This window comes from Python bivittatus, unplaced genomic scaffold, assembly GCF_059951505.1.
Source record: "Python bivittatus isolate LINGU-HERP-01145 unplaced genomic scaffold, Pbiv_v1 ctg000480_np1212, whole genome shotgun sequence".
In the NCBI taxonomy this organism is placed as follows: domain Eukaryota; kingdom Metazoa; phylum Chordata; class Lepidosauria; order Squamata; family Pythonidae; genus Python; species Python bivittatus.
The window spans coordinates 21,042,501-21,059,411 of record NW_028277075.1 but is presented as its reverse complement, the minus strand read 5'-3'; the positions used below and the strand labels follow the sequence as shown (position 1 = coordinate 21,059,411).

The following is a 16,911-nucleotide window of genomic DNA, read 5'->3' as shown; positions in this document are numbered from 1 at the left end:
GTTATGTAGTTTTTATTAACTGTTTCTCTTTATCCGTCTTTCACTGCTTAGCCATTGCTCATTGGAAGACAAGGGGGATAATGCCCATTCAGTTTAGTTTTGGTTTGATTTCAGAATGTGATTATGCAGATTTACTTGACATTTTTATAAGACAAATGACTCATAAGATGGTTTGAAGAGGGTAACTTGAGATAGTACGTAGACATGATTCAGTGCCAATCCTACAATTAAGCATTTGGCTTAAGCTGTAATAATTTGGGGAGTCATTAAAATGATTTAATTATTGGGGTGATTTTCCATCTCCAGTTTTGAAGGGATTGGTATTTTTCTATATAAATTTTTAACGTATGGGATTTATCATTTGCCTTGTTCACCTCAGGGACCAAAACATTTTAGATGTGCATTGACATAGCACGATTCTGACAACTTTCCACAGCCTGTTGACTTTAATGGAATTATAACTGACTGATTGTGCCTGATGTGATATATATATGTGTGTGTGTGTGTATATAAAATATGTGTGTGCGCGTGTGAGAGAGAGATGTAGTTGTTGATGGTGATGATGTTTACTACAGAGTAAATCATGATGCCTTTTATTTGGAACAGCTTATGGTTCATGATATTTTCCTGAACACAGAGTATTTTACAAAAGTGTTTCTTGTTAGGATGTGTTTAATTTAAGTTGTCATGTATAGGTGACAAGCAATGGAAGTTCAGCCCTAAGTCTGATCTATTGCATGTGTTCTTGTTCTCCTTTTCTGCCGGAGGAAATTCCATCCCTTGCCTGCCTTCATGTGGTGCTGATAAAGCTTTTCCTGTACAGTAGAATTCCTGTTTTCCTTTAAGCAACAGCAGGGTATTGGGAATGATCAGGAAAGGGGAGGAGGACTAGGAGGAGAATATGCTTAGTAAAGTAGCACTTAGCTGCAACTTTCAGCTTTCTTCACATACCTTTTTAAGTAGCAATTCTCTCCAGGAAAACCAATACTCAATAAATTAAAAGCAAATGGAAATTATATTACTAAACTGCTGTAGCATGCTTTCATTTAGGGAAGCTTTGCCAAATCTCCTATGATTATTTACATTGTCATTATATATCAAAGAGAAAGATTTTAGAAGAATGTACTGTAAATGTCAATTTAAACTTGCATATCTAGCTGACTGTATTTAGCTAGATATGCAAGTTTAAATTGACATTTACTATTTAGCTGTATATTCTTTCAAAAATATCTCCTGTCTTCCCTTATTAGGTGTATTTTGTTTGCAATGTTATTTACTGCACGCTTATAATAGAGAAAAACTAGTTTTTGTGTGTGTTATAATTATTAATCTCCCTTCCCATATCAGAAAAAAAAAATTAAGATACTTGATGCAGGCTTGGTAGTGAAAACTGAACAAAAGAGAAATGGTAGTTCAGCTGTGTGTTTGAATGTCTATAGTGATTTTTTTATTAGAACTAGATGGCAATCATATATTGATTTACTTGGGTATAATTGCTATTGAACTTAATATTCCTTTATCTGAGTAGGCTTGTCTATAGAATTGTTTTGTGACCATATAAATATAAAACGTTATTAAAATATTTCCTTAACTTAGCTGCTGGTTGTTACAAGTGCAAAAAGTCAAAAATATTCTTTTAAGGAAAAGAACTTTAAACTGTTATTAGAGCTGCATTTAATTGTGGAGTAAATATATGAAAATGAATGTAACTTAAATATAGATAAGATTAGTATGTCACAATATATTTCTGTATATATTGAGTCAAAAATAAATCTCATATCTTCAAGAGAACATATCCCAAGGTAAATGGTATAGGATTGCAACCTCAGTAATCATTTGCCTCTGAACAGTATCTGAATTTTAGGAATTTTTGCAAATGCTAACCTGCCTACTTTTTTTCTGGCTTCCCAACCTCCCTTCCTCGATTTGCTATTGGAATGATAACTGTGGGAAAAAATGGACATTCTGACACCAGAATCCTTCCTCTTGGAGAGATCATGATGATGCAACGTCAACGCACTCAGCAGGCACACCAGGGCCTTCCAGTGGGGGCCATGCTTCCCAGAGTGGAGACAACAGCAGTGAGCAAGGTAAAAGGTCAAGCTTTTTTTTCCCTGTGCAAAGTAGGCATGACTAAAATAACTTCAGTGTCTTTTATTATATCAGTACATCTGCCGTAGTGTAAACACAAGAGTGGCAGGCTTGCAATGTAATCAGATGTAACTTAGGGAGACACTTATTTCCTTTTTTCAACCTTCTTAGCTGTTTTTTATTATTATTTCAAAGCCAAATATCTAATCTTCAAACAAGCTTCGCAATAACAATTGATTAGTTCTGCCAATTCCTTTACAAATTTGGCTATCTACAGGGTTGTGTGTGTGTGTGTGTGTGTGTGTGTGGTATAAGTAAATATGGCAGACATGAACCCCAATTGTGGTGCAGCAATTCATACTAGTCTCTAAGTAAAAAAATATTACTGTCAACTAAAAAAAGGCTTTTCAAGCCAGTTGAAATGTTCTTAAGCCAGCAACAGGAAGAAAACAAACAAAATTTTAACTCATCCACAGACAAAACATACATGCAATTATTGAATGGTCTGAAATCCACAGTAGATTTTATTTCAAAGTAGTCTATTAAAATTAAGAATACCTTTTGTAATGAGTTGCTTGTGGATTGCTACTTAATATTTCCACTTACACCAGTTTAATTGGAAATGGGCTAAGTTTAAATTAGTTATATAAATGAGTAATCAATTAGTTATAACAGATAACATTTTTAGGACTGTGGTATAAGACATAGGTACTGTGTCCATCATAGTTATAGTCCTAGTCCAATATGGTTAACATGAAAGTTTTATACAGTTAATGGGGCTGTTCATGGCTCTTCAGAAATAAGTTCCATTGAATTAAATTGGATTTACTCCCTGTTAAATTGGGACTGGAATGCAGTTTAACACTTTATTAATGCTGCCAGTTTTGTATAATCAAGTTTATTTTTAAAATCATATTTAATTATTGAACTTAACAGAGAAAATCTTTAAAGTTTAGCTCTTGATCTCTTTGCAAATATTAAATTGGATATTTGACAACCTTCCAGTTCTAATAATTTAGTTCTTTCAAAACTGTCCTACCTTCTTTACAATGTTATAACTTCTGTTTAAGAAAGTATATTATTGGTGCCAGTTATCTATATAGAAACCAAATATTTAGAGAAGATGTGCTTGCCCTCATATGAGCGAAAATAGATTTGCCTTGTATAATTTGTTCAACATATTTAAATTTTATATTTCAGAAGCTTCTTTTGAAGCTTGCTCATACCAATTGCAATAATTGGTATGAGCAACATATCTACATGATTATATATGTATAAATACCAATAAGTGTTGTGAATGTGTATAATTCCTGGATGAACTCCATGATCATTAAACTAGATTAATGGGTACATGGAAATAGCTAAATTTCCATGTCCTACAAGCAACAAATGCTCTGTGCTTATTTATCTCTGTTCCATAAATCAGGAGCATCATTGGTAATAGCTGTCCAGTGGTTTTTTTCACTTCTCTTTCCAAGAGTAGAGGCACAATTGTGGGAAAGTTTAGGTTAAGGTATCCAGCCACATACTACATGGTGTGATTTGGGGCTCAGCTATGATGTGGCACAGAGAGTATTTAAATCTTGCCACAGGCAATGGCCCTGATTCAAATCACATGCAGATACAAGCTGGTATTAGCCATTCAGCAAAAAGCAAAACAAAACAAAAAGAACACCTCCTAGTGGTTTGGAGAAATAATCTTGGTTGGTGTGGTGGTTCTGGAGCAAGGGATTATGTCTCTGCATAATGGATCCCTTATTCAGTTGTATAGCTGCTTTTTGTAACAAAACCAGACAATTGAAAGAACACATGTTTTCTTTAAAAAAAGAAATAGTTTTCAAAAGACTGTTTTGAACAAGTATTGCTACGATGGCTGGTGTGGGTCTTCCGGGCTGTGTGGCCGTGTTCTTGAAGTTTTGGCCACACAGCCCGGAAGACCCACACCAGCCATCGTATGCCGGCCGTGAAAGCCTTCGACAATGCAAGTATTGCTACCTTTTAAAACTTTCCATTGACTTAGAAGTCAGATGCAGTAATGTCTCAACAGTGTTTATATTATGTTCAGAAACAAATACTTTTCATCAAACAGTATGCTCTTCCAAGTCCAGATTGTTACCTTGTTACTTAATTTAATACAGGAAGAATGTGGGAATCTAAGAATTTTTTTATTATTATTTATGATAAATATTCAAACCCCTCTTTTCCAATCCCTGAGACCTGGCCAGCCCCATTTCCATTTGACTGTACCGGGAATGGGTTGTTTGAAGTTGTTTCCTATAGGATTCTGAAGTAAAACCTCCTTCAAACTGAGCTTGACTATGGTGATTTCACAGACATGTCCGTGCAATTTTCTTGGCAACTAAAACGTCAATAAAAATTTCTTGGGATAAAGAACTATACAAAATGGTTAGTGCTATATTAGAATGCACTGATAAGCAAGTATTAGTAGTTTCTATCTTTCTCAGACTTTTCTTATCCTATTTTTACTCCTCTTGTGTTCTAATACAATAATTTGAATTTGAATTCCTTCTTTCTTAAGTCTGTATGCACATACACTAATATCTGTTTCATACACTTTCTGTGTTTATTTGTAGGCTTTACATCATCATCTGCTTCCCCAACTTTCCTATAGTTTGATAAAACAAGAAATACTATGTTACAATCATTAATATGTTTTTCATTGCATATATTCATTGTATGTGTGTCCTAGGGAGGTGAACAACACTGGAATAGTTGAGCCTTCTACATTTATGTTCCAGATACCCATATGGAACTTGATAAACTTGGGAGCAGAATGTAACAAAGTTTATTGCCAAAATCCTTCTTTCTAAAATGGAAAAAGATACATGTGCAAAAGAAAAAATGGAATATTTATATTTTATAAAAAAGCTGTAGAGCACCCTGATAGCATGAAAAAGTGTTAATGTAGTGAAAGATACAATCGAATTAATTTAAATGCTGGTACTGGAAGAGTTAAAGGCTTTGAGCACTGTTCAGTGAAAGATAATCCTAATTATATTAGCTGGGTTCTATGAGGTTTTTTTTAGCATGTCATATTGGTTATTCAAGTAAACTATACTATACATTGTAATGGTATAATGGCTGCATTAGTATGCTGTAAACCAGTTACCACCTTACCATAGTTCAGATCCACAGAGGCAAAATTGTTTCAGACAGTATTATTCTAAATAAGACCAAAAAGTTAAATATACTTAGCTTTCTTTTGTTGTATGCATTTATTAACTTGTTTATTTAAAGATTAGAATGATTAATTAAACCTATTAATAGAAGTAAAACACTGAAACATTTTACAAAGGAAGAAAACTGGGTGGGGGAAAGGGAGGAAAGAAACTGATTTAATGGTATAATGAGGCCATCTTCCAGAGACTTGTTTTGTGTAAGTCTTGCTTTGACCTTTCACTTTGCTCAGGAGCCCAACGCTTCATTTTTCACATTCTTCCAATTACGTTAACGCTTCAAGCATTTCTGACTCCAGCTAGCAACACCAGGCATAACTCAACACAGTGAGTTTTTCCTCCTCTCTGTAGATTCATTAACAGGTCACTGAGGTCCCAACTGAAATTTAAAACTGGCTGGTTTTGTTGGGTTAGTTGAGTTATGGAAGAGAGATAGCAAGAAAAGACTGTGAGAAGGGGAGGAGAGAAGGAAGATTCTTTGCTAGGCAGTACTGTATGTGTGTAAAACCCAAATCAACCTTTCAAAAGGTATGTGCAGCTTTATCATCCAACTACTTGTCTGGTAAAAGTCTTTTGGGTACTACATTTTCCTTTTTCTGTATAAAATAAAGTGAAAATGCCTTTGAAAAATCACTGCTTTAAAAATTAACAGTTTACACTGTGTATACTGTAGTGATGGTTATGTTTTTCCTCATATTTTTCTATCCTTTATTGGGTACTTCAGATGTGAGCAAGTAAGGGTTATGTATGAAAATATGAAATCAGTCTGATTTTATATTTAAAACTGTGTGGACTTTCCCTTTTTTTGTTGTTGTTCAAACCAGTGTCACTGAAGCTCCCTTGGATAACGCTGGGCAAGTTCTAATTGTCAAATCTGGGATGAATAGAAATAGAAAGTGAAACTAGTCATATGGAACACGGTTATTGCCACCCACTGTAAGGACTGGCTGCTAAGACGTTGCTTCAACAAGCACAAGCAACACAGTTTACTGACCCGTTATGTATCTCAACATTCAGTAGCTACTTCACCTTGCAGATTTTTCTTGTATGTAGATTTTTAAAAATTGTTTTATTGATTATTATCCCTCCCATCTAGTGATACAGGACAAATATGAATAAAATATTTTAATAAATGAATTCAGATTATTGTTGCTGTTATATATTTAAAGGGACAGATTTTGTGCTTGAAGCCCAATGTTAAGCTTAGGTGGCTACCATGTGATGGTGTTTTAAATTTTTAAAATTTAGCCTGACTAGCTTGGAGGGAAGAAGTAACTTTTCAGAATTTGAAGTGTTTGGTTCTTTTCTATAGTTGAAACTGTGCTAGGAAATGTGTTCTCCTCTTAATATTGCTTCTGATAGAATTATTCAGATACTGACTCTTGAGGAATTTCTTCATATTTGGAAAAGTCCTTAGCATTTATGCCATCAAATCAGGGTGGAAGAATGTTCTTAAGAAATGTAAAAATAACAGAACAATTGTATAGTTGTTAAAAGCAGCATATGACAGAATATTAGGTCCAAATGTGAAAATATTGAATCCAATTAGGCCTGTATAGAGTTAAAGAAAGGTTCATGTGTCAATTTATATCTGAAAAAGACCTTAAATATTACTTTGGGTAGCTTGGTGTTTTATGACTTGTCCAAAGTATGTTTTGGGTGGGAAAGATTATTGCTCCATGATAAAGTTCATATGAAAGTGACTAATATCATATGTAGTTATCCCATGCTCTTTAAATTGATGCATATTAGAAATGTCAAGGTATATTCATGTTGATATGTACTTAAAATGCAAATTGTTCTTTTTATGAATATGTAACCTAAACTTATATAAAATAACTATTTTTTAAACCTAGACATGAAATAAAAAGAGAAAACATACCTTCCAATCTTAGGGAGTTATTTTTACCTTTTTATTAAATACAGGTAGTCCCCAGTTTAAGAACGAGTTCCATTCCCAAGGTCTGTCCTTAGGTTGGATTTGTATGTAAGCCAGAATAGTATTATTGTATAATACTGTTTAAGTAGTATTGTGCAATTAACTCGAACCACTGTGTATTTAACTCAAATCATTGTGTATTTAACTCGAATTTTGCTACAGTGGGCTCCATTCTTAACTACAGGTTGTCTGTAAACTCGGTGTTCTTAACCCGGGGACTACCTGTACTGAAAACTGAACATTTGCATAAATGAGACACTCTGTGCATGTGTGTGTCCATGGATATATTCCATTATGCATTTTCAATGAGCTAAAAATTTTTGGGGCAGAGTTTTGTTGGATGAAAATAAAGGATGAAAAGTTTTAATTCTCTTTATTTGTTATAATAACAATGAAATAAATAAACTAATTCTAATTACAGGTTTTTTGCAGTACTAACAAGATACAATAAAATTTTATATTGCACTAAAGATGTCGTTAAGATTAACTAGATCATTTTACTCCATTCTTAACTATGGGTTGTCCTTAAACCAGGTGTTCTTAACCCAGGGACTACCTGTACCAGTAGTCACAATCCAGAGGACTAGCAGTAAAGCATTTTCAGGTCTAGAAAACATTAAGTGTTTCCTGATAGTAAGAAAAGGCGTGGAAGAAAGATTGTAACAGAAGATTTTCCAGTGTTTGAGTACTTTTATGCAGAGGTTTAAGTACAAGACATATATGGTAATTTATTTGAGTACAATTGACGATCATAACTAGTTGTAGAAACTGGGCTATTCAGGAGCAATATGCTATTCCTGAGTGAATCATTATTCCCATGTAGATCATTATGTGCTTTTTCAAGCAAAATAACATCCCTCTGCCTTTCTGCCCTTTGGGTATCTGTGTGGAGGATTCAACACACTTCTGGGCTGAGTGGTTTTTGTATCAAAATCCATGGGTGCCAAATAAGTTGCTATGGAGCTTATTTCTGCCATGCACGGACATTAGGGTCTGGCTTTCCAGAATTGAGTGTATCCAGTGCCTTGTCCAGGTCCTGCTGTTCTTTCTTTTCCTCTGATGAGAAAGCCATGATGTATGAATGAAAGCAGAGAAACAGATTTTATAAAACACTTTTTTTTCTTGCGCATATTGAGAGGCTGCCCTTATGTTGACATGCATTAATCATCTCTATCATGAATGGGAGCTATGGTAAGATTAAACTTCTCAATGTTCTAAAAATACTGTTGCTCCTATTGCTGTAACTGAGATGCTTCTAAATTGGAGACTATTGATGAACCTTTGATTTAAAGATTTCTTCCCAAGCTTGGTTTTTTTTTTTTCCTGGTTTAAACAATAATGTGTGTTCAGTGGCAATGAATAAGAAAAGAGATAACTTTGTGTTTCAATATTTTGATGTGCCAGTATAAAATAAATAGTCATAAGCAAATGAAATATGCTGTTTTAATTATTAGTTACACATGAGAGAAAAATTGATGTTGACATCTTTGCAGTAAAATCATTGTAATGGGGTTTTCTTTGCAATTCATTTTTATAAAATTCATTTTGTACATTTTGCATTAATTGAACAATCTCTGTACTGTGAATAGGCAGAATTCCCAGAAATACAGAGACAGTTGGCCCAGTAACTGCTGAGCTCACACTACACATCCTGCATGCTAATTAACTATTAAATTGCCAAGACAAACTGAGCTAAAGACATTAGCAATTTATTAAGCTAACTACCTACCTTCCTCTTTTTTTTTTATTCTTACTCTTCATACCTTTACTTTTGGTACTTTGTATATTCCTCTCTATTAATAATCACTTAGGTTAGATTTTTATTGTAGTTTTCTTCTACTTACTGTACAATTTTATATTTATACTGGTAAAAGCAACAAATTCTTGTCTTTTATTGAAATTAAACTTAGAGGTTCTTGAGCTCTTAAAATATGATTCATTTTAGCTGCTAGGTTTACACACATCGTTCAGAACTATGGGCTATTTAAAATAAAATAAAATAAAATCCCCCATACAAACACACTTTTGAAAATGTTATTATTTATACTTAGGATTTCTATCAATGGAATGCTTTTATTGAAAAAAAGTCTAAATATTATATGATAGATGCCAACTAGAATAATATCTTAAAAGCTGTTTTTGACTTTGTATTTTCCTACAGTTTAACTAATCCTAAAATGGTCACTATTAGAAAAAATACACAAATATATATTTTTAAAACCCTGGTTTCTCTACCAGGCTTCTTAGAGAAAATAATTGAACAGTATTAATGAGCTGAGGACAGTATGTTCCTTGATATTTGATGTTCTTATGTGCATATTTGTTTATGAGTACAATACCTATCTTCCAAGATGTTTAATCTGCCTTGTGTGCCCAAAACTGTTTGACACTTTTGCATTTCTAATTGTTGTAGTATAAGTTACTGTTAAAATATGAATGCTTCCATAATTCAGTACTTTCCCATATTACAGATAAATGCTGCAATGTTTTTCTGAATTTCTAGTCTTACCTATGTTAAATTATTTGAAAAACCTAGTATTAGAGTCTCTGAATTCTTTAAACTTAACTTGACTAAAGGGATGTCTCCTGATGCCTGTTAGGGTTTAATTTAGAGTAGTAATTAAACTTGAATACTGCCTCATAAACAAAAGATAAACAATAAACCAGCCACATTCCCTGCTGTTTCATAGCTTTCTTTCCCAGATGTTTCAGCCTGATAGTTTTAACGCAGTGAACTACCTAGCATTAGTGTTATGGGCAGAGGTCAAAGACTAGCTGTTTATAATTGTCTATTTTTTAGCATGTAAAAGCCTTCCAAAGTTTAAAATAGCATTTGTCTAAAATTTAAGTGTAAAAAATCTAAGATGGAAAAGTTAACTGTCTTCTGTCTTCTACAGAAGTTAAAGTCTTCTGTATTTAAATTTCTTAATTCTGTCTGCTGTAAAATTATAGTTAGCTTATAATAGGTTTCTCTTTTTTGCTTTATCAGTAAATATTGTTTGAGAGAAAGACTGTGACTGAGAGAGGGAGAAATGCTATTTCTTTTTACTGTGTTCATCCTAGCAACTAAAGAAATGTTGACAGTGGAATTTCTCTTCCCCAAAATTTCCCTCAGGCAACTTGGGCTCTGACCATTTTTTTGGACCATTCTACTGTCAGCCATGATCTTTCTAATTGTCAGGCACTAGTAGGATGTTCAAATGCAGGAGCCATGTTATTTTCACTGGGTGGGGTAATTACTGAAAGCTGAGAATAGCTGCACTAAAGACAGAGGGATACTTTCATGATCCCATTAACATAAGAGTGGGTAAATTATTCATGCGAAGTGAGGATTCTATGGGGAAAAGTATAGTTAATGCACATAGTTTTTAAATGTATCCCTTTCTGCTCTGAGACTAAATTCTCGTTGGATTCAGTTCTCAGACATTTACAGGAAAGCTCTAGTGGCATGTTAGATGCAGTTCATCTCTCTCTATTTGCAGCACTCTCAATAGAGACCATCTGGCAAAAATCCAAAAGGTGATTAAACAAAATGATCAGCTCTTGTTGCTGTGTTACATGTCCTGGATTTAAAAACATGACCCATGACAGACAGCTAATGCCATACTTTTTCTTCTGTATTTCCTCCCCTCAATACTATTTTTGCCTTTTCTGGCTAAACATTCAGAGGTTTGTGAATTTCTATGCCATTTTTGTATCATTAAGTCTCATATTCATGAGCAGGTTTGCAAATACCTATTTGAATAGCCTGGGTTGTTTTAGCACCATAGAAACATTTAATATTAACTGGGACAGTCTAACGTTCTTAATGACAGTTCAGAGAGGTATATATACTAACATTCAATCTAGTAGCAGTAAACATTTGATATTTTATGTCAAAAGGAAAGGTGAGATTTCAAAATAGAATGATACAATTGACTCAGCTTCCTGTGACGTATCATAGCATGACATTGATATCTGCTTTAAAAATAATATACAAACCCTTGCAAGCAAAGGGTGTGGGAGCTCTGTTTTAACATCCCAATCAGGGAAGAAATTAAAGTGCCATTCAAAGGAGTACTCCCTTATATCATAAACAAGCTGATAATCGCAATGTATCTAACTTCCAATTAGTTATTCCTTCACTCATAGAGATCAGTGTGTGTGTCCTGTTAAAGCCATGGTTTATTGCTTTTGAGGCAGAACATTTGTCAACAGTTGCCATAATTAAAAGTTATATCCTATAATAAGGGTTTTCTGAATAATGTTTTTGCTAAATATTTAGCACAGAATTTTTAAATAAATACTTAGATGTCTCAGTTAAGGTAAAAATGCTAAGGCTGTAAAGCAAAGACACAGAGATGCAATTCTTAAGTTAATTTTCAAAGTTGTAGTATAAATAAAGAATAGGCATTGTTTAAAATATTAAATGAAATATTAAAAATAAATGTGTCACATAAGTAAATATATGAAAAGATGTCATTTATAAAGAAATCTAAACAGTACCATATCCCCCTCTACTAAATCATTAGATGTATAGAAATGTAAGCACAATTGCCAAGTTAGAGATAGAACATGGAAATAATATTGATTTATGACACTTGCTCTTAGATGTGAAAGCACTTATATTTAGAATCAGTTAATAGATTAAATAGATAAAAAAATTAAATAATGCTAATAGCATTTCTGGTCTCTCATTTTTTTTATTCAGTTCAAGATAGCTGTCACCTGCTCTAAGTATAAAGTGAAAGCACTAGGCAGACGACACACAGATATGTCTAAAATGATCAGGAAGGTGAGATGAGATATCTGTAGGATGGTGTGGTAGATGAAAGGAATCTGTATAGCCATGGGACCAGTATAAGCCTTAAGGGTCTTATGGCTATTACAGGGCAACTTACATTGTCTTATCGTGCCGATTTCCAATTGATTTTTGACTATATAATACTTGACAGCCCTCTGTGACAGCCCTCTGGAGTGGTTGGGAAGACATTATAAGTGTACAGCACAGACTATAACAACATGTTTTGGTTATTTTTAGTATCTGTCTTTGATAAAACAACTGTTTCTTTTAAAATTGTGTGTGTGTGCATGTGTGCACAATATATGCATGACACAGAGCTAATATACTGAGTCAGATCACAGCTGTTTTAAATAACTGATTTCCAATGGTTGGTGTTCGGAAGGTAGGATAAAACATATCTATACAAGTTAAGATATGATATAGATTACACTTGCCAGCACACCTTGTCTTGGGTATAAAACTATTCCTCAGGACTAGTTTGTGATCCAAAATTTATACATGGCCCCTCAGAAGGTCCCTCTGGCATAACTTACCATTTATGTTTTCTAAACCCTAATTCTTAAAAGGTGCCAAATATTCTGTGAATTCCCAGGTCACCATAGTCTAAGTCTGGAGACTATGAAGGCCATCCCAAAACCTTTATTTTTTTTTCATGGAAGTTTTTCTTGATTCATTTGGACGTATGTTTTAGGTCATTGTTTGTTGAAATACTCAGCCTCTTTTCAGCTTCAGTTCTTAGCTGATTATTTTCTAGGATATGTTGATACTTTGTTGAATCAATTATTCCTTCTTCCTTTCTGTTTCCTGTGCCACAAGCTGCCACACAACCCCAGTACTTAATGGTTGTTATGGAGTTCTTTCTTCAAATGCTTCATCCTCGTTACTTCTAATGTATCTTATGTGGTTGTGGCCAAACAGTTTATTTCAGGAGTCTAAATGCTTTAGTCTTGTCAGGTATTTTTTTGCATACATTAGACAATGACTTTTGTGACATGGTTGTAGAAAAGGTTTCCTTTTGAAAACTCTCCCACACAGTTTGTTATTGTATAAGCAATGCTTTCTAAGGTCCTATGGACCAATACCTCCAATGTCATCTAAACTTTTGAGCAAGTCAGTTGTAGTGATCTATGGGTTAGATTATATAGAACTGACTCATTTTCAAGCAGTGCTAGCAGAGATGTTTTTGGACTTCTAGATCTTGCTTAACTTCAGCAATTCCATGTAAGACAAATTTCTTAATATTTCTCACAGTTGAAATTGCTAGCTGGAAGTGATTGAAGATTTTTTATAGCTTTCTCCTGCTTTGCAAAAATTCACTTTCAATTGTTTAGGCAACTGCTTAGAGGAGTTCAAGATTGTAGCAGAACAACAATCACAACTTGAGAGGTTAGAAGAGTCAAGGTATTTGTAGGCCTAACAGAGCAATCACCTTTTGGGCCTTATTACCAAGTAACAATATTGTTAAAAAAAAAAAGACCACAAAAACAAAAAAGATAATATTGAATTAATTAGGTGGGTGCCCACATATCTGCATCTGCCATATTCACTGATTTATTATTTTAAATCTGTAAACAACTACATATAAGTAATAATAATAATAATTTATTAAACTTGCCCAACTGTCAACAACTCTCAATAAGTAGTTAAATATACGTTCACATTTTCAGAAAGATTTCATGTTGAATTACCATTTACTGGTTGTGTCAGTTTTCAGTTATAGAGATTCAGTAAAACATACTATTTGACCAGGGGTGCCTTTTCCATACAGCTGTAGGTATCTTTAAATTATGGATTTAAGATAGTTACTAAGACTACCATGGGCTAGAAATAAACTGATTGATTTCTCAAGGTGAAGATCAACAGGCAGAAACACACACAATTTTAGATATGTGATAGAAGCATATGGTAGATTAGAAAGAAATGATTGTGCCTGGCAAGGTTGAAAGAAATAGAAAAAAGAGAAGGCAAAGGATAAGGTAGATGAACAGGATCAAATAAATTATTGGAATGTCTTTAGAAGAGCTATAAGGCTGAGATGGCAAGTTATTGTCCATATTCCAGTTATAAAACCTGGAGTTGGGGAGTCATTTATATCTTCAGTCTCCTCACCTCCCTGTACCGACCAGTTCCTCTCTGTGGGGGTATAATTCGTTGATGACATGTAAGTTTGTTGATCAAAAAGGGCATATTCTTTGGCTAGGTCTACTCCAGTTTCAACCAACTCTGTTGTAAACATACAATGAGACCCTAAAGACCAATCATGAATTGGCTGTACTATAGGACTATCATTTGGGGTAGTTAAGCCGTTGTCTAATGCAGGGTTAGGAGAGGGCCTACTTCTTTAAGAGGCTCCTACTTCTTTAAGAGGGCCTACTTCTTTAAGAGGCTCCTACTTCTTTAAGAGGGCCTACTTCTTTAAGAGGCTCCTCTGTCCTCCACTCGTTACCTGTAGTAATGGCACCTGTTTGACCTTGTTATCAGTATAAAAGACACCTGTCCACAACCTCAAACAGTTACACTCCAAACTCCACTATGGCCAAGACCAAAGAGCTGTTGAAGGACACTAGAAACAAAATTGTAGACCTGTACCAGGCTGGGAAGACTGGATCTGCAATAGGCAGGCAGCTTGGTGTGAAGAAATCAACTATGGGAGCAATAATTAGAAAATGGAAGACATACAAAACCACTGATAATCTCCCTTGATCTGGGGCTCCATGCAAGATCTCACCCTGTGGGGTCAAAATGATCACAAGAACGGTGAGCAAAAATCCCAGAACCACATGGGGGGACCTAGTGAATGATCTGCAGAGAGCTGGGACCAAAGTAACAAAGGCTCCCATCAGTAACACACTATGCTGCCAGGGACTCAAATCCTGGAGTGCCAGATGTGTCCCCCTGCTTAAGCCAGTACATGTCTGGGCCCGTCTGAAGTTTGCTAGAGAGCATTTGGATGATCCAGAAGAGGATTGGGAGAATGTCATATGGTCAGATGAAACCAAAGTAGAACGTTTTAGTCTAAACTCAACTTGTCATGTTTGGAGGAGAGAGAATGCTGAGTTGCATCCAAAGAACACCATACCTACTGTGAAGCATGGGGGTGGAAACATCATGCTTTGGGGCTGTTTTTCTGCAAAGGGACCAGGACGACTGATCCATGTAAAGGAAAGAATGAATGGGGCCATGTATTGTGAGATTTTGAGTGAACACCTCCTTCCATCAGCAAGGGCATTGAAGATGAAACGTGGCTGGGTCTTTCAGCATGACAATGATCCCAAACACACCGCCCGGGCAACGAAGGAGTGGCTTCGTAAGAAGCATTTCAAGGTCCTGGAGTGGCCTAGCCAGTCTCCAGATCTCAACCCCATGGAAAACCTTTGGAGGGAGTTGAAAGTCCGTGTTGCCCAGCAACAGCCCCAAAACATCACTGCTCTAGAGGAGATCTGCATGGAGGAATGGGCCAAAATACCAGCAACAGTGTGTGAAAACCTTGTGAAGACTTACAGAAAACGTTTGACCTCTGTCATTGCCAACAAAGGATATATAACAAAGTATTGGGATGAACTTTTGATATTGACCAAATACTTATTTTCCACCATGATTTGCAAATAAATTCTTTAAAAATCAGACAATGTGATTTTCTGGATTTTTCCCCCCATTTTGTCTCTCATATTTGAGGTATACCTATGATGAAAATTACAGGCCTCTCTCATCTTTTTAAGTGGGAGAACTTGCACAATTGGTGGCTGACTAAATACTTTTTTGCCCCACTGTATCTCCATCAACTAGTTTCAACATCGTCTTATGTTATACCCATGTTGGAAGTTACATCTTCATTAGGGCTGCGAAAACATTTGAAAGATATGCTTTTGCAACATAAGAATATGAGCAAAGTATCTTTCTGAATTTTTTTAAAGAAACCATGTCTTTTGCAAGCTTTGCATGTGGTCATACATGTAGAGAAAAGTAAGAGCGGCTTCTGCAACAGCCATGAGCCTCAAAAAAGGGATTGCTTTAATGATTGGAAGAGATAGACTTTGATCATGCCGCAAACCATCTTTTTCAAATGCTTTACACACACTAATCATTATATTGACTGATCCTGTTACTAGATGATATACATGTAAAATGAGTAAGATAAATTAGCATGTATAATTATTCAATTAATTGTGTTTTTAATGGAAAAATATTTATAAAGCCAACGGCATTTCATACAGAAGTGCCATAAAGTATCAACATTTCAAATAATACTTTATTTGTATTTTTGTTATTATGCATATGCATTAGAATAATGGGACAGAAATCTTTATGTAAAATAAATGCTACATATAATTTATGTGTTTATAATATCCAGTAATTGATATTCCATCCCCAATTACTTTATGTCCACTGCATAACACAGTTAGGACAACCTGCTTGGATTAAATTTTCATTCAGCTAATAAATTCAATTAGGTGGTAGATTAGATTGCCCACCTAGTATTTATACAATTATTTTCATTTTAGCAACTTTTAAAACTTCATTATCCCTACTGTCTTATGATATGTGATATTTCATTATGTATGTATGCATTTCCACAAGTGAATACTGGTGTTAATTGGTACCATAATAGTTGTCATCTCAGAATACATTTTGTAGCCATAGTATCTATATATTTATTTGCAGCCAAAGCCAATTTTAGACATTCTTTGAAGATACTGCAAAGGCCTAGAAAAATGAGGTGTTAGTGAAATACCTTACTACATCATAGAAAAATGAGTTTCTCAGATATAATTTTTCTGTTTTACCTTTAAACATGGATAAACTCAACAAAAAGAATATTTGAGGTGAAGTGAGGTGTTATGAAATGCTTATTAATGTTCCAACTGTTACAATTTTATAAATGCTACTGATAGCTAAGGATC

At 34.6% G+C, this 16,911-nt stretch overlaps 1 protein-coding gene across 9 annotated transcripts in view; it reads left to right on the top strand.

Moving 5' to 3' along the window:
• The window catches only part of MEIS2 (Meis homeobox 2), a 269,315-nt gene that overhangs the window by 16,711 nt on the left and 235,693 nt on the right, over positions 1 to 16,911 (top strand). For all 9 annotated transcript variants that reach the window (XM_088145422.1, XM_088145419.1, XM_088145421.1 and 6 more), the window contains one exon: positions 1,976 to 2,090. In XM_088145422.1, the coding sequence (XP_088001548.1) occupies positions 1,976 to 2,090 (115 nt within the window). The remainder of the gene's footprint in view (positions 1 to 1,975; positions 2,091 to 16,911) is intronic.